Consider the following 20,764-nt stretch of genomic DNA (forward strand, 5'->3'; position numbering starts at 1 on the left):
TTAGCTTGCAAAGTGTCGTGATTTTCACGAACAATAGTTTGCAGTTCTTTTATGGTGCTTCATGATTCTGTAATGCATTTTTCATGCCGCGAAAAAATAGGTTGAAAATTCTCACAAATTTGTGTTTTTACGTCATTACAGATTTTTTGACATTTAGATTCAATTTCATGTAACTCAGTAGTTAAATCTTCACGTGTTTGTTCAATTGTCGTGTCTAACTTCAGAAGATTTTGTTCCATTGTGTCTAACTGTTGCTGTGTTTGTCTCTGGTGTTGTTCCATTGTGTCTAACTTTTGAAGCTTTTGCTGTGTTTGTCTCTGATTTTGTTCCATTGTGTCTAAAGTTTGATGACTTTGTTCCATTGTGTCTAACTGTTGCTGTGTTTGTCTCTGATTTTGTTCCATTTGTTGCATTAATTGCAATAATAATGTATTAGTGTCTGGTATCTGTTTCTCTATGCTTTTTGGCAGTGCATTTGCACCGGCAACATTCACATCTTGACAAGCAGAAAATGTGTCTTGACTTATTTGAGAAAACGGTGAGGACGCAAAACCTGAATGTACAGTATTTCCTAGATTGTGTCCTGTCATTTCGGATTCATGATTCGAGCTGTTGCCGACCGATCGATCGATAATGCTTCCATGTTCACTAATTGTTTCACTGCCTACACCATTATTTGCAGCCCGCTCCATTTCCCTATGCACTATTACCAAATGACTACTTTGAACATTAGTTAATTCATAACATGGTGGCGCTAACACACTGCTTTCGTCTTCATTGTCATTTCTCAGTTTGCTTTGGAGCCTAGTATTACGTTTTCACATGCCATTATTGTCCCAATATTTCACACAACAACACAGAAAAACACAATTTGAAGAGCAAAAATAAGAGAACACATTAACATAGCAAATAATATCTAGTTAATTGCAAACGCAGCTGCGAAATACTTGGTGCAAATCTACATGCATGCCACAACTGTTTTACTGCACAGCAATGAAAGACTGCAACTAAGAAGGAGATTCTCTCTACAATTACGCGCTAGCAATAAACAATAGCTACACTAATTACATAAACTACAAGAAAAAAATCAGAAGATTCCACTGAGGTATCCTCGGCTAAGGGTCGACATATGAAACGTCCCCTTATAAAAATTATACATGATTGTGCTTAAGCTGACACACAATATTTTTTGGCACAACGCAATCTGACTTTCAGTAATCACTACAAAGAATGGCCCTGACTAACATTAACCTATACGTTTCACATATTACTTACTTCACAAAAATCTTGGTTACTCGAACTACTGCAATACAGCGAACATCGCTACTGCCAGCTAAATAAAAGATTCAAACTATGGAAGGCACTAACTACTGATAGGTATAGTTAGCAAATGAAAGATTTTAATAGAGAACAAACAATGTATTTACCTTAATAGTCATTATATATCAGTTCATGACATCCATTCTTGCAAATTTCAAAACTCCGCCGTCTCTCTCCCCACAGCCACCACTGCTGGCGGCTCACCTCCAACTGTGCAACGCTACGCACTATTAACATATAGCTGCCCAACACTACAATGGCAGACAACAATGCAAACCAGCCACAGGCTGCACACAGCACAGCCAGTGATTTGCATACAGAGCCCTAAGTATCGTTACCAATATAAAAACCTAAACAGCCTACTTACAAGGTGCTGAGTGTGGTTAGTAAAAGTGTTTCTATAAACAGCCAAATAATTTCAAAATATTAAAGTTTTTCCTTGGAAATAAGATATCTTAGGAAGCTAATAACATTTCATTTCTACAAATAACTTAACAATTATTATATCGTTGAGATAATTCCACACATAATGACACTTCGGCGCGCGAGGTATCCGTGCGTTCTAGGGCGCTTTGCCACGGTTCGCGGGGGTCTCCCCGTCGGAGGTTCGAGTCCTCCCTTGAGCATGGATGTGTGTGTGTTGTCCTTACTGTAAGTTTAAGTTAGATTAAGTAATCTGTAAGTCTAGGGACTGATGAACTCAGCAAATTGGTCCCTTAGAACTTACCACAAATTTCCAATTTCCTTGACACTTTAGTTCGCCGAAAGTCGAATGTGTCAAACGTGATTGGACACCTGCACCAGTTGATAACCTGAATGGAACTCTGTCGAATTCAAACGAGTACTTGTCCATGCAGACATCAGAGATCTGAATCCTTCTGCTAGAGGTATCTGCTGGTAGGTTCGATTCTGAGTCAAAACCATGAAACAGTGTGCTTTCAAAAACAAACAAAACAAGCACATGTAAAGATCATCAAAGGGCACAGACTTCAAAAATATCTTCTCATTATGCGCTTGGTAGTCCACGATGTGCCTATAATCATTATCACTGCCTTTTGAAACCAAAAACAGTGGCGACACATATAGAGAGATTGTCGACTGAACCGAACCTCACACGAGCAGCTTTCTTATCCGCACTCTTCCTAAAATCCTACATTTTGGGTAGAGACAATCTGTAACGAGAGTAACGTACCGAATCTTGGTGAGTAAATTCGACTTAACAATCGACTTTGTCTGTTACACCCAATTGTTCAGTCAGAACATCCAAAAATTCACTTAATACACTCATTAAGCGTCATGGCTCACCTTCCCCCAAATGTCAGATTTCAAATTGGAAATCCTTTGAATCAGCAATATTAACTGAAGGTCGTTGATAGTGAGTATGTAACTGTTAGTTCTCACCCAGATGAAACTTTAAAGGCAAGTTTTCTTCGGCACAGTCCAAAGCACAAGTTGTTCTTTGTATCGTTTCACACTCCAGTAGCAAGTCAGTTAACAGACATTTGGCTACGAAGATTTTAATAGACGATAAGAATTGTTAAAATTTAAAGTCACCTCTCTCCCAGCAGAGGTAATGATTAACCATTAACAGTCCGAACGTATTTATCTAGTGTTCTTAAAGTGGAATATTTTACCACTATTCATATTCTTGAGACACCGAACGTAGTTTACCACGGAAATATAGCTGCCATAATCCAGCATTCCGCAGACAAATACTTGATTAAGTGCAACATTCGTAAAGGGTAGAGGTAACTCTCTAATTACACATAACTCGTTACATCCTTCGCTGGCCACCCTGTTCAACTTCACTATCCTCATTTCTGGAAACGTCATCTGCGAGTTTACTGCACCTAAAAATACTTACTCAGAGGAAGAGATTCCCAGCACGTTACTCCTTTGCTCGGCGACCCTCCTGTTCCGGTCAGAAAAACTGATGACCTCTGTGTCTGAAACAACTTCATCCAAGTTAAGGGAACTACTGGGTTTACTAGCAAGAGCCACTCTTGATTGATCCTCTGCCTGAATTTCTCAATTACATTGCCAACAACCTGAGTTTCTCTGGTTTGACACAATGCTACTTGAGTCCATCTAATATTCTCAATATAATTTACAAAGTTTTCATATTGAACGTGTTCCAGAAAATAATGCTTGTTAATTAATTAATTTCTCTGTCTGTCTGACAAACTCTAGATAACAATCATACCAGTCAAACCACTCAAGGTACACACTTTTCGAATAACCTGTTAGATACTCATTAGTCAATGAATAAATAAACAGAAGAGCTACAAGATATGGAATTTGAAGAACATTATCCCAATGCAGTTTTACAGAAAAATACAAAAAAATCTGCAATTCCATTGACAGTTTAATAATATCTTGTATAATAGCCATAATCGGATTCAGCAAACGATCAAAATGTGTCCATATCTCCATAGCTTGACCATTCCATAGACTACACTTAGGACTATGATCATCGTGTACCCTTATCCACTCGTCAGATATTTATTTGTAGTGGAACAGATCAGTCTGATGTTAGACTTTCACAACGTTTCTTGGAATTCTTCGATATCCAAACCATTCTTTACATCAGTTTTCATTTTCCACAAATCCAATACCCTATTACTTAAACGGTAAGGGTCAGCTTGAACCTAAGTAAGCGGAACCATGACGTACAACTATCTGCAAATAAGTCAATGTGGGTTTGCTCACTGGCGATCTACTCAACAGCAATTATTATGACTTGATCTACTTCACCTCACTGAGGATAGGAAGACTCAGCTGCACTGGCCAGACCATCACCCAAGGGAGACACTGTGCCAGTTCACTCATCGTGCCTCAAGCTATCTGACAGCGTTTGCTTTACTCACTGGTGAAGTGATCCTTCCTGATCCCCAGTACATCTCTCACAACCATGATGGAATACAATCAATTCGGAACAGAAAACACTAGAATCGTACACAGTAGGAAAAAATTAAGTTATTGAGTTTATAAAAATTAATTCAAGTTTTTATGTCTCTTGTGGTATGACAGCTGACATACCCTCACAATTACACTCTGTTACCATTGAAATACTTTAACAAGTGATGAATTCTGAATAATAAGGTGCCAAATCACAAAACACGATATTCAAACTAGAAAAGATAACTTTTAGTTTTAAAATGCTACTTTAACTCGTTATCTACAGTCTGAGAAACTCCAGTGGACGTAAGCTAGTTTCAGAATTACAGATTGTGCAATGTAGGAAGAGGTATCAAACGGCTGAGTTTTCCCAACTCTGGTTCTTCAGTTTCACCATAGGTTAATAAAACCACAACCTGAACTAAAATAGAGAAAAAAGAGTGCTCCAAAATAATAAATAAAACGAAATTAATTATCAGAACAGGCAATGAGCGACTATAAGAGAGATACTGAAACAAATGGGCAATGATAAAAAATGCGCAAATAAAATTTCGCTTCAACGAGAATTAGTAGGATTAACACTGGTTACTTAAGACAGAACAATTAATTCTGATCTATTACAGACTGATCTGAAACCTGATAGACAAGAATGTCTATAATGTAGACACAGAGAACCTTTAACGGTGTACATAGCTTAATTTTAAATTGGCATTAATGTGAATTATTCCATTATAGGGTGTGTAAATAATATTTGTACGGTAACTCTCGCATGGTTTCGACTAGGACAGAAAATCTTCAACTTTTGTAGTCTTGTCTTCCTCAGCTACGTGTAATATTACGGTATATTGATAATTTTTACTTATGGACCGTCTGACAGCAAATAAAATTGGCACTAAAATTGTTTTATTCAGTTGCTGTCAGACGGTCCATAAGTAAAAATTATCAATATACCATAATATGACTGGAAAACTTAATTTGCATTTATGCTTAGTACGCAATATGTTATAAAAGCAACTCACAATATTCACATATTGCAATAAGGCTCAGAGTCGATACACACAAATAACGTAACATAAAATAATTTACCAACGAATATAGGGCATCTGGTAAACTCCTTTTAAATGGCACTAGGCTTAACCCTGGCTTAAGACACGCAGTATAATACTCTCGAGGACTCAGCGGTTAGCTCCAAATGTTGGTATAGTCTACACACAGCTGTGCTCACCAAGCAAGCCCAACAGCCGCCAGTACCTGCGATGCATTAATTTCATTTTGTCTGTGGATTCTATAGATATAAACTGCAGATTAAATTTCAGGATTATCATCCAGAAAATCCGATCGTCGGGGGATGGGCGTACAAGTGGATAATAGAGAGCTACCCACTCTCTCGAAATAGTATTCTGTTCCAGAAACTGCACATAGCAACCACATCCCGTATGACACCCAGAACTCTCCTTCGGATGACCATCGTCCAGTTATTGGCAGTGAAACGACTGAGACCGAGGCTGATGTTGGCCACCGTTAGATTTTCGTGACAGAGAGAGAGAGAGAGAGAGAGAGTCCTCCCCTAGCAGGAGTTGAAATAGGCGGTGGCTTAGATATAGGCAAAGCCCTACACAGTCATGACAAGTGACATCGCGTAACTTCGCTCGATACAGACCATAGTAAGGCAGACGGTCAGATGGATCTATAGCGTGCATAACGATCGCATTCGATTCCCTAATTGCAGTAAAGTGAAGTCTGTTACAAATCTGTTCTAAATTTCCCTTTCACTGCTGAGGAACCGCAGTACTGGAAGAGATGGCTACACCGCCATAATCATCAGCTGTGGAGTTCAACACTACAACCTGCCCGGGTCATGACCTAGTATTCCTGATACTTCGGTAAGCTGAGCGGGGCATACTTAAACAGCAGGCCCAAGTTCGTCCTACTGCACTGTTTTGATTCGAATGATCGTTCCTGTTGTGTATTGACCATTCCTTCTGGAACTACCTGTTTGAGGGGTATGAACAGCACCAGATGTAGAGTGAGCGCTGTGAAGGACACAGAGATGCGTGGACTGGTGTGAGGCAGTGTTACAGCTGGGCCTGCTTGTCGATCTCCGTTTGGCCAGTCGGTGGAATCGTGCTTTATCCAGAAATGTGGGGTATTATGATGTAACAGCGGTCCAGTATTGTACTACATGGGACCATGAAGGCAAGCACATTCTGTAGCAAGTATCTGGCCCACCATTTCTGACCATCACAAGAGAGGATCGCTATATTATTGCACCAAGGATCTGTGCCTGTAACGGACACCCTGAATCCTCATTTGTCATCCTGCACCTATTGTCTGAACCTAGGAGCAATCGAACTAGGGACTTATCGTCCCATGTGTATACTCTAGGAAGCTCTACAACACAAAAGGCTGAGTTTTGCGACGAGCCATGACTGGGAAGCACTGTGTTCAGTGACGACTTGCTGTTCTGCCCTACCCCCAATGACCATAGCTGACAAGTATTGTGGCGACGTGGGGAGATGTGCCGGGGGAGATAGCGGTGTTACTCCTTATACCCTGGTGTTAGGAGGCATCGTGTACAAGTTCAGATGACGGTTGAAAGCGATTGAGTGAACTCCGATGGCAAAAAGGTACCTCACGGATGACCTGAGTCCTCATATCTTGAGCTCATATAGAAGTATGGTATTATCATTTATGAAGAGGACAATTCTCGTCCTCACATGGCACATGTCTATAAGAACTGCTTGCGTGATGGTGAGGTACTCCTGTGACCAGAAAGGTCTTCATATCTACCCCCAATATAATATTTGTGTGACAGGTTCTGACGAGTACTTTTCCCAGCGCCAGTACCCATAGTACCAAGGACCACTTACAAGGACCACTTACAAGGACCACTTACAACAGTCGTTGGCCAACTTGTCTGTATGGGATTGCTTCATGACACGGTTAATCTTTTTATCAGGTAGCACACATATTTGTTTATGGCCTTTATAGTCATAGCTTTTTATATGTGCCTTAATCGCACATATGTGCATGAAACTGTGTGGCTTCTCCAAAATACATTATTTAAGAGATGTTCGGAAATTCCCGTTACAAACTCCTGTGATTGTATGGGGAGGGGGGGGGGGGGGCTAGTAGGTAGTGTTTTGAACAAACCCATGTCTGGAAATGAACCCATACTACATCCATATGAAAACTTGTTGGCAATGGGACAATTTTTGCAAGTGCATCACTTGACCTGGGTCAGAGACGTAGAATGGGCGTCAGATGATACCACTGATCCGTACCTTACCACCCCGCTATATCTCACGAAATAAGCGTCAAACGAAAAAAGTAGAAAGAACGAAACTCATCTAGCTTGAAGAGGGAAACCAGATGGCGCTATGGTTGGCACGTCAGATGGCGCTGCCATGGGTCAAACGGATAGCAACTGCGCTTTTTTTTTAAATGGGACCCCCCATTTTTTATTACATATTCGTGTAGTACGTAAAGAAATATCAGTGTTTTAGTTGGACCACATTTTTCGCAATGTGATAGATGGCGCTGTAGTAGTCACAAACGCATAAGTACGTGGTATCACGTAACATTCCATCAGTGCGGACGGTATTTGCTTCGTGATGCATTACCCGTGTTAAAATGGACAGTTTACCAATTGCGAAAAGGTGTATATCTTGTTGATCTATGGCTAATGTGATCAAAATGCCCAACGGGCGTGTGCTATGTATGCTGCTCGGTATCCTGGACGACATCATCCAAGTTCGCGGATAGTTACGTTATTTAAGAAAACAGGAAATGTTCAGCCACATGTGAAACGTCTTCTACGACCTGCAACAAATGCAGATGTCCAAGTAGATGTTTTAGCTGCTGTCGCGGCTTATCCGTACATCAGTAGCAGAGAAATTGCGCGAGAATTGGGAATCTCAAAAACGACGGTATTGAGAATGTTACATCAACATCGACTGCACCCGTACCATATTACTGTGCACCAGGAATTGCATGGAGACGACTTTGAACGCCGTGTCCAGTTCACCCACTAGGCACAAGAGATATTACAGAATTTTTGCACGCGTTCTATTTAGCGACGAAGCGTCATTCACCAACAGCGGTAACATAATGTGCACTATTGGGCAACGGTAAATCCACGATGGCTGCGACAAGTCGAGCATCAGCGACCTTGGCGGGTTAATGTATGGTGAACCATTATGAGAGGAAGGATAATTGGCCCCCATTTCAGCGCTGGCAATCTAAATGGTGCAATGTATGCTAATTTCCTACGTAATGTTCTACCGATGTTGCTACAAGATGTTTCACTGCTTGACAGAACGGCGATGTACTTCCAACATGATAAATGTCCGGCACATAGCTCACGTGCGGTTGAAGCGATACTGAATAGTATATTTCATGACAGGTGGATTGGTCGTCAAAGCACCATACGATGGCCCGCACATTCACCGGATCTGACGTCCCCGGATTTCTTTCTCTAAGGAAAGTTGAAGGATATTTGCTATCGTGATCCCCCGGCAACGTCTGACACATGTGTCAGCGCATTGTCAGTGCATGTGCGAACATTACTGTAGGCGAACTACTCGCTGATGACAGGAATGTCGTTACACGTATTGCCAAATGCATTGAGGTTGACGGAAATCAGTTTGAGCATTGATTGCATTAATGTATTTACAGGTAATCACGCTGTAACAGCATACGTTCTCAGAAATGATAAGTTCACAAGGTACATGTATCACATTGGAACAACTGAAATAAAATGTTTCAAACGTATCTACATTCTGCATTTTAATTTGAAAAACCTACCAGTTACTAACTGTTCGTCTAAAATTGCGAGCCATATGTTTGTGACTATTACAGCCTCATCTATCACAAAGCGAAAAAGTGATCCAACTAAAACATTCATAGTTCTTTACGTACTACACGAATATGTAGTAAAAAGTTGGGTTCCTATTTTTAAAAAAAACGCACTTGATATCCGTTTGACCTATGGCAGCGCAATCTAGCGGACCAACCATAGCGCCATCTGGTTTTCCCCTTCAAGCTAGACAAGTTTCGTTCTTTGTAGCTTCTTCGTTTGACTCTTATTTTGTGAGATATTTGGATCGGTGACGATCAATGGACCACCCTGTATATACTACTCGCCATTAAAATTGCTACACCACGAAGATGACGTGCTACAGGAGCAATATTTAACCGACAGGAAGAAGATGCTGTGATATGCAAATGATTAGCTTTTCAGAGCATTCACACAAGGTTGGTGCCGGTAGCGACACCTACAACGTTCTGACATGAGGAAAATGTCCAATCGATTTCTCATACACAAACAGCCGTTGACCACCGTTGCCTAGTGAAACGTTGTTGTGATGCCTTATGTAAGGGGGAGAAATGCGTACCATCACGTTTCCGACTTTGATAAATGTCGGATTGTAGCCTATCGCGATTGCGGTTTCTCGTATTGCGACATTGCTCCTCGCGTTAGTCGAGATCCAATGACTGTTACCAGAAAATGGAATCGGTGGGTTCAGAAGGGTAATACGGAACGCCTTGAGGGATCCCAACGGCCTCGTATCACTAACAGTCGAGATGACAGGCATCTTATTCGCATGGCTGTAACGGATCGTGCAGCCACGTCACGATCCCTGAGTCAACAGATGGGGACGTTTACAAGACAACAAACATCTGCACGAACAGTTCGACGACGTTTAGAGCAGCATTGACTATCAGCTCGGAGACCAAGGCTGCGGTTACCCTTGACGCTGCATAACAGACAGGAGCGCCTGCGATGGTGTACTCAACGACGAACCTAGGTGCACGAATGGCAAAATGTAATTTTTTAGGATGAATCCAGGTTCTGTTTACAGCATTATGATGGTCGCACCCGTGTTTGGCGACATCGCTGTGAACGCACATTGGAAGCGTGTATTCGTCATCGCCATACTGAAGTATCCCCCGGCGTGATGGTATGGAGTGCCACTGGTTACGCGTCTCGGTCTCCTCTTGTTCGCATTGGTGTCACTTTGAACAGTAGACGTTACATTTGAAATGTGTTACGACCCGTGGCTCTACCCTTTCATTCGATCCCTCCGAAACCCTACATTTCAGAGGGATAATGCACGACCGCATGTTGCAGGTCCTGTACGGGCCTTTCTCGATACAGAAAATGTTCGACTGCTGCCTCATTCTCCAGATTTCTCACCAATTGAAAACGTCTGGTCAATGGTGGCCAAGCAACTGGCTCATCACAATACGCCAGTCACTACTCTTGATGAACTGTGGTATCGTGTTGAAGCTGCATGGGCAGCTGTACATGTACACGCCATCCAAGGTCTGTTTGACTCAATGCCCAGGCGTATCAAGGCCGTTATTACGGCTAGAGGTGGTTGTTCTGGGTACTGATTTCTCAGGATCTATGCAGCGAAATTGCGTAAAATGTAATGACATGTCAGTTCTAGTATAATATATTAGTCTAATGAATAACCGTTTATTTATTTCTTGGTGTAGCAATTTTAATGGCCAGTAGTATATATATATATATATATATATATATATATATATATATATATATATATATATATATATATATAGGGTGAGTCACCTAACATTACCGCTGGATATATTTCTTAAACCACATCAAATACTGACGAATCGATTCCACAGACCGAACGTGAGGAGAGGGGCTGGTGTAATTCGTTAATACAAAGCTTTAAAAAAAACCTACGTTTTTTTAAAATGGAACCCCGTCGGTTTCGTTAGCACATCTGAACATATAAACAAATACGTAATCACTGCCGTTTGTTGCATTGTAAAATGTTAATTACATCCGGAGATATTGAAACCTAAAATTGACGCTTGAATACCACTCCTCCGCTGTTCGATCGTGTGTATCGGGAGCACCGAATTACGTAGGGATCCCAAGGAAACGGTGATGGACCTTAGGTACAGAAGAGACTGGAAGAGCACATTATGTCCAGATGCTAAAACCTTTTTATTGATCTTTTTCACTGAGGCACATGTACATTACCATGAGGGGTGAGGTACACGTTCGACGGGCGTTTCATAGGACGTGGAGGACGCATAAATTGACCAGCCCGTTCTTCTGATCTTACACCTGTAGACTTCTTTCTGTGGGGTACGTTAAAGGAAAATGTGTACCGTGATGTGTCTACAACCCCAGAGGATATGAAACAACGTATTGGGGCAGCTTGCGGCGACATTACACCAGATGTACTGCGGCGTGTACGACTTTCATTACGCCAGAGATTGCAATTGTGTGCAGCAAATGATGGCCACCACATTGAAAATCTATTGGCCTGACATGTCGGGACACACTCTATTCCACTCCGTAATTGAAAACGGAAACCACCTGTGTACATGTACCTCACCCCTCATGGCAATGTACATGTGCGTCAGTGAATAATACCAATAAAAAGGTGTTATCATGTGGACGTAATGTGCTCTTCCAGTCTCTTCTGTACCTAAGGTCCATCACTGTTGCCTTTGGATCCCTACGTAATTCGGTGCTCTCCGATACACACGATCGAACAGCGGAGGAGTGGTACTCAAGCGTCAACTTTAGGTTACAATATCTCCGGATGTAATTAACATTTTACAATGCAACAAATGGCAGATATATTTTACTGGTGACAGGAAACACTGCACTGAGCAGTTTTACTTTAGAATTTACATCATTTGCAGGTTAGTAACTATAGCTATTAAGCGTAACATAAGGAACTCCGGTTCGGAAATCGTAAAATTTGGATATAAAATAAGTTTGAAGACTTCCAAAACTCCAAATTCACAATACGCTCACAAACTGAGAAGGGGAGTGGTCGTCAGTGCATTTTTTAATTATGACATCACGTAACACCTTCGTCCAACTACAGCAGTTGCGAGAAATTGGTAGTTTCGAATTGGTTGTGGTGTTCTACAGACGTGCTACACTGATCAGTTTGAAGGATACTTCCTTTGTCATGTAGAAGAGAACGCGAGGACGAGTACTGCCACGTGCTCCAACAGCACAATATCAGAGTGCGCCGTCTCCACAGTGTACATAATGTGAAGTGAGAGATTTGAAAGAGATTAGATTCTCAGACTGATTTTACCAGACGAAAAGTTTCAGAACATAGGTACATTATCTAATCTTCATCTGCGCAGTCTTCAGTACAAGTCCTAGAAGCCTGTAATAGGAATTTTAAGCCACAAGCTTTTCAGGCTGGTTATGGAGGATGGTCAGAAACAGTCTGAAAAGTTAGTAAGTGTGTCGCAGGGTAGGTTGTGCTGAGAAATAATTGTTAACAAAAGGTACGATGTTTTGCACCGTTTACAAGTTAATTACCATTTAAATTAGTCAAAAATGGTTCAAATGGATCTGAGCACTAAGGAGCTTAACAGCTGAGGTCATCAGTCCCCTAGAACGTCAACTACATAAACCTAACTAACCTAAGGACATCACACACATCGATGCCCGAGGCAGGATTCGAACCTGCGACCGAAGCAGCTGCGCGGTTCCGAACTGAATCGCCTACAACCGCTCGGCCACAACGGCCGGCTGAAATTAGTCTATCAGACTGTCAGCCTGTCGCTCGCGCAAGGTCTAGTCGCCGCCAAATACAATTAGAGCCAGTTGTTCTCAAAGCATACAAGACAGCGCACGAGTTTCTTCAGCCTTCGGGTTGGGTTCGATCCTTGTTGCCGTCACACGACCAATTTCTGTACTGCTGCCTTGTTCGGTTTCAGGAAACCAAAAGAAAAACTCGTTTGGTGACGCGGTCTCTGGTGAGCCGCTTGGGTGTTGTGATATCATATTTGCGAATTTATTTCCTGTGTTTCAACACAAAATTAAAATTAGCCCACCACTCATCGTAAAATTACACCGAAATGTATGTGGCAACGAAGAAAATTGTATTCCGCCCAGGCAGAATTCTTTTTACAATATATATACACTGAAAAGCCAAAGACTGATACTCCTGTTTAAAATCGTGTAAGGTGCCCGAGAGCAAGCAGAAGCTCCGCGACCGGCTGGAGTGGCTGAGCGGTTCTAGGCGCTACAGTCTGTAACCGTGCAACCACTGCGGTCGCAGGTTCGAAACCTGCCTCGGGCAAGGATGTGTTGACGTCCTTAGGTTAGTTAGGTTTAAGTAGTTCTAAGTTCCAGGGGACTGATGACCTCAGAAATTAAGTCGCATAGTGCTAAAAGCCATTTTTTTAGAAGCGCCGCAACAGGACGTGGCATGGACTCAACTAATGTCGGAAGTAGTGCAGGAGGGAACTGACACCGTAAACCCTGAAGCACTGTCCACAAATCCGAAGGACAACGAGGGAATGGAGATCTCTTTTGAACAGCACCTTGCAAGCCATCCCTAATTGGCTCAATAATGTTCCATTCTGGGGAGTCTGGTGTCCAGCGGAAATATTTAAACTCAGAAGAGTGTTCCTGGAGCCACTTTGTGGAAATTCTGGACGTGTGGGGTGTCGCATTGTGCTTCTGATATAGCCGAAGGCCGTCGGAACGCACAATAGATATGAATGGATGCAGCTGATCAGACAGGATCTTGCAAGTCTCTTCGGGTTTGCTGCCAGATCCTAAAATCAACTTGATTTTAGGATCCGGCAGGAAACCCGAAGAGACTTGCAAGGCTTATTACGCCGGGAAAGCCTACGAAGTCACGATCAGATATGATGCTTACGTACACATCACCCGTCAGATTCGTATCAAGACGTATCAGGAATCCCATATCACTCCAAATGCACAGGTTCCACAGCACTACAGAGCATCCACCAACTTGAACAGTCTCCTGCTGACATGGGTGATCCTTGAGTTCATGAGATTGTCTCCATACCCATGTCTCCATGGATGGAAGCAGCAAATCTCAACGAAAGTGAATATATCTTTTTCATCGTTTCTTTCATCGTTAGTAACCATTATTAAAACAAGTGGGCTCTTGCTATAAATGGCCAAGAAATGGTGAAATAGAACTGCTTAGTATTCATATTACCATCTCACTTGTACGACTTCATGTTGTAACTTAAACTTTCATCAAGACCATATAAAATGACTAGCACCTCGATGAGCCTAATTTAACTGCTACTGGAGGCATACAAATCAACAACAATGACGTAAATGGGTAAATATCTGATTAACAAATCTCTTTTATTCACGATTGTTCTGATGGAATTTGGTGGTTTCGTTTCTAGTGACTCATTATCAGATTCAAATGGCTCTGAGCACTATGGGACATAACATCTGAGGTCATCAGTGCCCTAGAACTTAGAACTACTTAAACCTAACTAACGTAAGGACATCACACACATCCACGCCCGAGGCAGGATTCGAACCTGCGGCCGTAGCTGTCGTGCGGTTCCAGACCGAAGCGCCTAGAACCGCTCGGTCATTAAAAGGACCCTGTGTCAGGTTACGAGAGTAATATAATAAGTGATGATGTAATCTAGCGTGCTACGAGGTCACTTCAACTAACTCTAGTCGTTGTAAGTGACTACTTGACATGTTACTTTCGTACAAGATACTATTCTGAGATGTCTACAGTCGAATTAGGTTGACAGTCATAAATTCTTGAAATAAAATGGAAGAAGTTTTCAATAAAACAATATTTTCAATATAACAATACAAGTATTTGTTCTTAGTCTTTAGTTAACATTTACAGTACACACCCATTCGATACTATTTGAAAGGAGACTCTTTCGACCATGCGACATGTTTTCGCTCATCAACAGTCCAGTGTCGGTGTTGGCGGGCCCAGGGGAGGCGTAAAGCTTTGTGTCGTGCATTCATCAAAGGTACAGGAGTGGGCCTTCGGCTCCGAAAGATCATATCGATGATGTTTCGTTGAATGGTTGGCACGCTGACACTTGTTGACGCCCCAGTCGCCCAGCACTGGAATCTGCAGCAATCTGCGGAAGGGCTGCACTTCTGTCACGCTGAAGAATTCTCTTCAGTCGTCGTTGGTCCCATTCTCACAGGTTCTTTTTCCGGCCGCAGCGATGTCGCAGATTAGATCTTTTACCAGTTTCCTGATATTCACGGTACACCTTGTGAAATGATCAATCGGGAAAATGCCCACTTCATCGCTACCCCGGAGATACCGTTTCCAGTCTTTCGTGCACCGACTATAACACCACGTTCGAACTCACTTAAATCTCGATAACCTGCTATTGTAGCAGCAGCAACCGACCTAACAACTGAGCCAGGCACTTGTCCTGTATAGGCGTTGCAGGCCGCAGCGCCGTATTCTGCCTGTTTACATGTCTCTGTATTTGAATACACATGTCTGTACCAGTTTTTTCCCCTTCAGTGTATGTGCACTCTGCCTGGGGAGCCTGTAACTCTACCGAGGTTAAGCCGTCGTGGTTTCTGACGCACACATTGTAGGGTTTCTGTGGCCTATATATGGTTGTCAGTAGGAATGCCAAAACGTCATAAGACCTGCTATTGTAACAGCAGTACCCGATCTAACAACTGCGCCCTTTTTTTCTTTTTAAAAGAGGTGGAACCCCTCCACGCCCACACTGGCATGATGTCCAACTCAATATGTTAGTTTTCACTAAAGTGAGGTGTCGCAGGATGTGGGTAACGCGACGTTTTCGTACGCCTGGTTAAGGTCAACCATTAATACGCGCTCATCTGGAGTATAGATTGGGTTGAAGTCGAGCGAAGGGTAGCGGTTTGAAGAGCAGAGGAAAAAAAGTACCAAGGCAAGAAGAGCCAAGGGAGAAAAACCTCTGCGATTGTTAGGTCGGATAGTAAATGCAGTAGCGGATGTCTTGCTGCCTGCGATAGGTCGTGCAAGGGTAGGCTATGTTAGTAGTCGATACCTTTGACGTTGTGCGGTTGTGTTGCTCGGAAGCTGGCGCTGGGTGCCGGTGTAGAGCTCTCGTTCAGCGTCAGCAACCTGCAACAGGTTTATTATCGTTCTTGTGTCCGATAGGTCATATATCGCGTAGACGCTTGTTGTCTTATATAGGGGCTGCGCACCATAATGCCATGTTTTGCATGTTTACATATATCTGTAATTGAATACGCCTCCCTATACCACTTTCTTTGGCGCTTCAGTTTATATTTGAAAGCAAAAACAGACAAAAAGTGAGTTTTCGGAAAGTGACGATTCAATAACCAATTGGAAGCTCATAAACTCGCTTAGAGTTCCCCACCAATGATCCTGAGGAGGCCTGCTTTTTTTCTAAACGTTTGCCTGGGGCCAGCTGTGGAATGGCCGCACCGTCAGCTGAGGCGGACGCGTCTTATTTCACGCGCTGCAGCTCCGTAACAAAGGCTGCGCCTAACAAACGGCCAGTTCCTGTACGCGCGCGCTCGCCTCTTTAGAGTGTTGCGAGAGCGACGGCGATGACGCGACGGCCGACGCCTGACGCCCGGGAGCGGGGCGGGGGCAGCCGCTGGCGGCGCCACCACGTACTCTGCCTGCCTGCCCGTCTCTACATATATAGCTCGCCGCCGCCGGCCTGGCTCGCCAGTGCGCCAAGCTCCACGACGCCAGCTACGCCGCCGACATGAACCCGGCCACGGTAAGTCAACGCCCACGCCACGCTCCGGCTCACCACTATTCTCACCACCTATTATCACCTCTTTAACCCTTGCCTTCCCTCCCACCAACAATGATAGACAACTATCACTGCCCCATTCTAACTCCCCCGCTCTTCCCCCTCCCCTCCGCCCCCCCCCCCCCCTCGCACTTCATATTCATGAAAGAACCGCCCCACTCTCCTTATCATCACTTGCGGACTTGCTTCTATATCCGTTACGTGGCTGATTTAATACTTTTGAACACCGAGACACAATCTCCTGGTATTGTAAGCCATCTACTATGGATTCAAATGGCTCAAATGGCTCTGAGCACTATGGGACTTAACATCTGAGGTCATCAATCCCCTAGAACGTGAACTACCTAAACCATCCTAAAGACATCACACTCATCCATGCCCAATGCAGGATTCGAACCTGCGACCGTAGCAGTCACGCGGTTTCGGACTGAAGCGCCTAGAACCGCTCGGCACCGAGGCCGGCTACTATGGATTCCACTACAAATGTAAATGAAAACTGAAGATTAAGAATAGATATTTGTTTCGTTATATTTTTTTCCCAAAAATCTTCTAAGCATCTGACAAAAAAGTCACATTTCTATATTAACTACTCGCTTCAGTCATCTGACATAACAAAATTATTGACAACAGCATGCCTCACAACTTTTTACTTTGGCGCTGAATAAAAGGATAACCATTCTACATCTTTGCGTTATTACTAAAGCTGTAAAGCTGTTTTTATTTACTTTGGCGCTACGGTAAGAACGTTATGCTGCAGCTTGTTGTAAGCAATTTTATGACACCTGAATGTGATCAGATTATTGCAACCGGTGAGAGACAGTTATTTAACCAAATTTCCTACGTCAAACTGGAACACGTGATTTATTTAGTATTATATTGTTTTATTGAAAAACTTTTCCATTGTATTTGATGAATTTACGACTGTCAACCTAATTCGACTCTTGACATGATGAGAATAGTATCTTGTGCGAAAATAACATGTCAAGTAGTCACTTGGAACGACTAGAGTTAGTTGAAGTGAACACGATGGACGCTAGATTGCGACATGACCAATTACTCCAGTAACAATTTACGGAGTCCTGATAGTGAGCCGGCCAGTGTGGCCGAGCGGTTCTAAGCGCAACAGTCTGGATCCCCGCGAGCGCTACGGTCGCAGGTTCGACTCCTGCCTCGGGCATGGATGTGTGTGATGTCCTTAGGTTTAACTAGTTCTAAATTCTACGGGACTGATGACCTCAGATGTTATGTCCCATAGTGCTCAGAGCCATTTGAACCTGATAATGACTCACTAGAGACGAAACCACCAAATTTCATCACAACTACAGTGAATAAAAAGGATTTGTTTATCAGATATTTAACCATTTCCGTTATTATTGATTTGTATGCCTCCAGCAGCATTTAAATTAGGCCCATCGACGTGCTACTCTTTTAATATGCTTTTGATGAAAGTTTAAGTTACAACACAAAGTCGTGCAGGAGAGATTGTAATGTGAATACTGTGCAGTTCTGTTTCACCGCTTCTTGGCCATCTATAGCAGGAGTCCACTTGTTTTAATAACTGTTAATAACGATTGGAAAAACGTCGAAAGAGATATACTCACTTTCGCCGAGATTTGCTGCTTTCGCCCATGCAGGTTCCTTCCAAAAAAGGCCAATCCCATTCCAGTAGGGCTAACTTCTACTTGAATAGCCTGTCAAATACCACGAAGGGAAGCTAGAGGAACTGTACACTCTCTTCACAACGACCGTACATTGACGAAATCACTGACATACTAGAATGTCCCGAGTTCGATTCTCGGTCCGGCACACAGTTTCAATCTTCCAGGAAGTTTCACTGACATACTAATCTGACATGACATGACACGCCGTATGAGTAAGAAAAACTAGTATGTAAGAAGCAGGTAACTTAGGGGCTAACGTTTCGCCGATGACGGCGTTGTTAGAGAGAGAGAACAAATCGACACTGCAGTAGGATGGCTCATACTACAGTGGGCAGTGTCTTTCTTATAGGCATTATTCCCGCAGTAGCGCGAACCGACGGACAATCAAAATCTGGGACGCTGTGTGGGAATCTTAATTCCACCCTTCCAGAAAATGTGACTAGTATTTTTGTTAGTGTTAACTCGTTAACATACTAGAATGTCCCGAGTTCGATTCTCGGTCCGGCACACAGTTTCAATCTTCCAGGAAGTTTCACTGACATACTAATCTGACATGACATGACACGCCGTATGAGTAAGAAAAACTAGTATGTAAGAAGCAGGTAACTTAGGGGCTAACGTTTCGCCGATGACGGCGTTGTTAGAGAGAGAGAACAAATCGACACTGCAGTAGGATGGCTCATACTACAGTGGGCAGTGTCTTTCTTATAGGCATTATTCCAGCAGTAGCGCGAACCGACGGACAATCAAAATCTGGGACGCTGTGTGGGAATCTTAATTCCACCCTTCCAGAAAATGTGACTAGTATTTTTGTTAGTGTTAACTCGTTAATAGAAATATGTGTTAGGATGCTCGCATTCTGCACAAAGGTAATCTATTGACTGATGAAAAGTACTGCAGCACGATCTATAATTCCCATTTCATTTTCTTGTGCTATCTAGCACATGGTAAATATGTTTCGATAGTGAACTAACCTTAGATTTTAATTTGCAAACTATCGCATATTACTAAAGCACATTCATATAAAGGCTGTTCCAGCACTTACAATGCAAAATGTATTTGAAGAATATCCTTCTTACACCCAAACATCCAGATGTCAGATAGGTACCAAACGTGGTATAATCGGCAAAGTATCAACCTTACCCCCGATACAGTTAATGCTATATGCTGACCTCCAGAAGAACGTGCGTAAACGGTACGTAGCAAGTAACACTTGACCTGTGGAGCACAGAGAATGCATACCTGAGAGCCTCTGCCTTGAAGAGCTGCCCCGGAGCAGCCGGTAGAGCTCTAGTTTTTTACCAAGGATCACGGTCCGAACGCTGATCATGCCATTTTCTGTACGGTAGTACTTCTGAAACGATGGGACTGCATGTTCCTGAAATGTAAAAGGTCTATCGGGGCTGCAGAAATCTTCTATTTGTAGTCTTATTAACATTATTAACACTGCCGTGCGTGTGTTGCAATTGTTTCTTTATTCTTCTGTTCCGATTGTTTAGTCTGTGAAACTATAAGTGTGTAGGTTTACTGCTCTCAAATATACGAAGCGCAAGCAGACTGAAAATAGAACATGGCTAAGAAGTCCGAACTGTCCTTTTACATGTCAGGAACACGTCCCATATAACCGTTTCATATATGCCACAGTACAGAATATGTTATGACCAGGGCTCGAACCAGTGACCGTTGGTACGACACACTAACGCTCTACGACTTCCTCAGAGCTCTTCACGACAGATGGCGTCTTTTACACTTTTGCGTGCTCCACAGGTCAAGTGTCCCTTGTTACTTTCCCTTTACGCACGAGCTCCTGGACGACAGCTCATAGCACAAACGGTATCGAAGTTTAGGTTGATACTCTGTTGGTGTCCAACGTTAGGTACTGATCTCACCGTCTAACGCCCGGAGGGGCCGGTGTCTAGCAGTCTCTCGGTCGCCTCCGCGTCCTTGGTCAAGGTCGCTTCTCAATGCATTAACTTCTGAGACAAATCTAATCGTCGACAAAAAATTTACCGCACCTCTTCTCGACAAGAAAACCTTCACTTTTTTACTAGTTTCTTTTTTAGATTATTTTACTGTTGTTTTTTTTTTTCGACTTCCATATCTGCACTAAGGCAATGGAAAAAATATGGCCCGCCTCCGCTTGCTTGCGAAATAACGGTACTTGGGTTAGGATAATAAATTCCACTGCAGAGAGGACAAGAAGAACATCCGCTTCGGGCGCAGGACCCGGATCTCCAGCTTTACCCGCTGTGGTATGTCAAGGTTCCCTCCGTGCCATCTTTTCATCGCCTCGGTAAATGGCTGGTTGT

The 20,764-nt window shown here is 43.0% G+C and overlaps 1 protein-coding gene across 1 annotated transcript in view; it reads left to right on the forward strand.

The window, feature by feature from the left end:
- Nucleotides 1-16,664: 16,664 nt before the first annotated feature.
- The window catches only part of LOC126284425 (endocuticle structural glycoprotein SgAbd-5-like), a 44,452-nt gene continuing 40,352 nt past the window's right edge, over nt 16,665-20,764 (forward strand). Inside the window, exon 1 of the mRNA XM_049983343.1 lies at nt 16,665-16,758. Coding sequence (XP_049839300.1) covers nt 16,744-16,758 — 15 coding nt within the window. The 5' untranslated portion in view covers nt 16,665-16,743. The remainder of the gene's footprint in view (nt 16,759-20,764) is intronic.

Source organism: Schistocerca gregaria, chromosome 8 (genome assembly GCF_023897955.1).
Source record: "Schistocerca gregaria isolate iqSchGreg1 chromosome 8, iqSchGreg1.2, whole genome shotgun sequence".
Taxonomy (NCBI): Eukaryota; Metazoa; Arthropoda; class Insecta; order Orthoptera; family Acrididae; genus Schistocerca; species Schistocerca gregaria.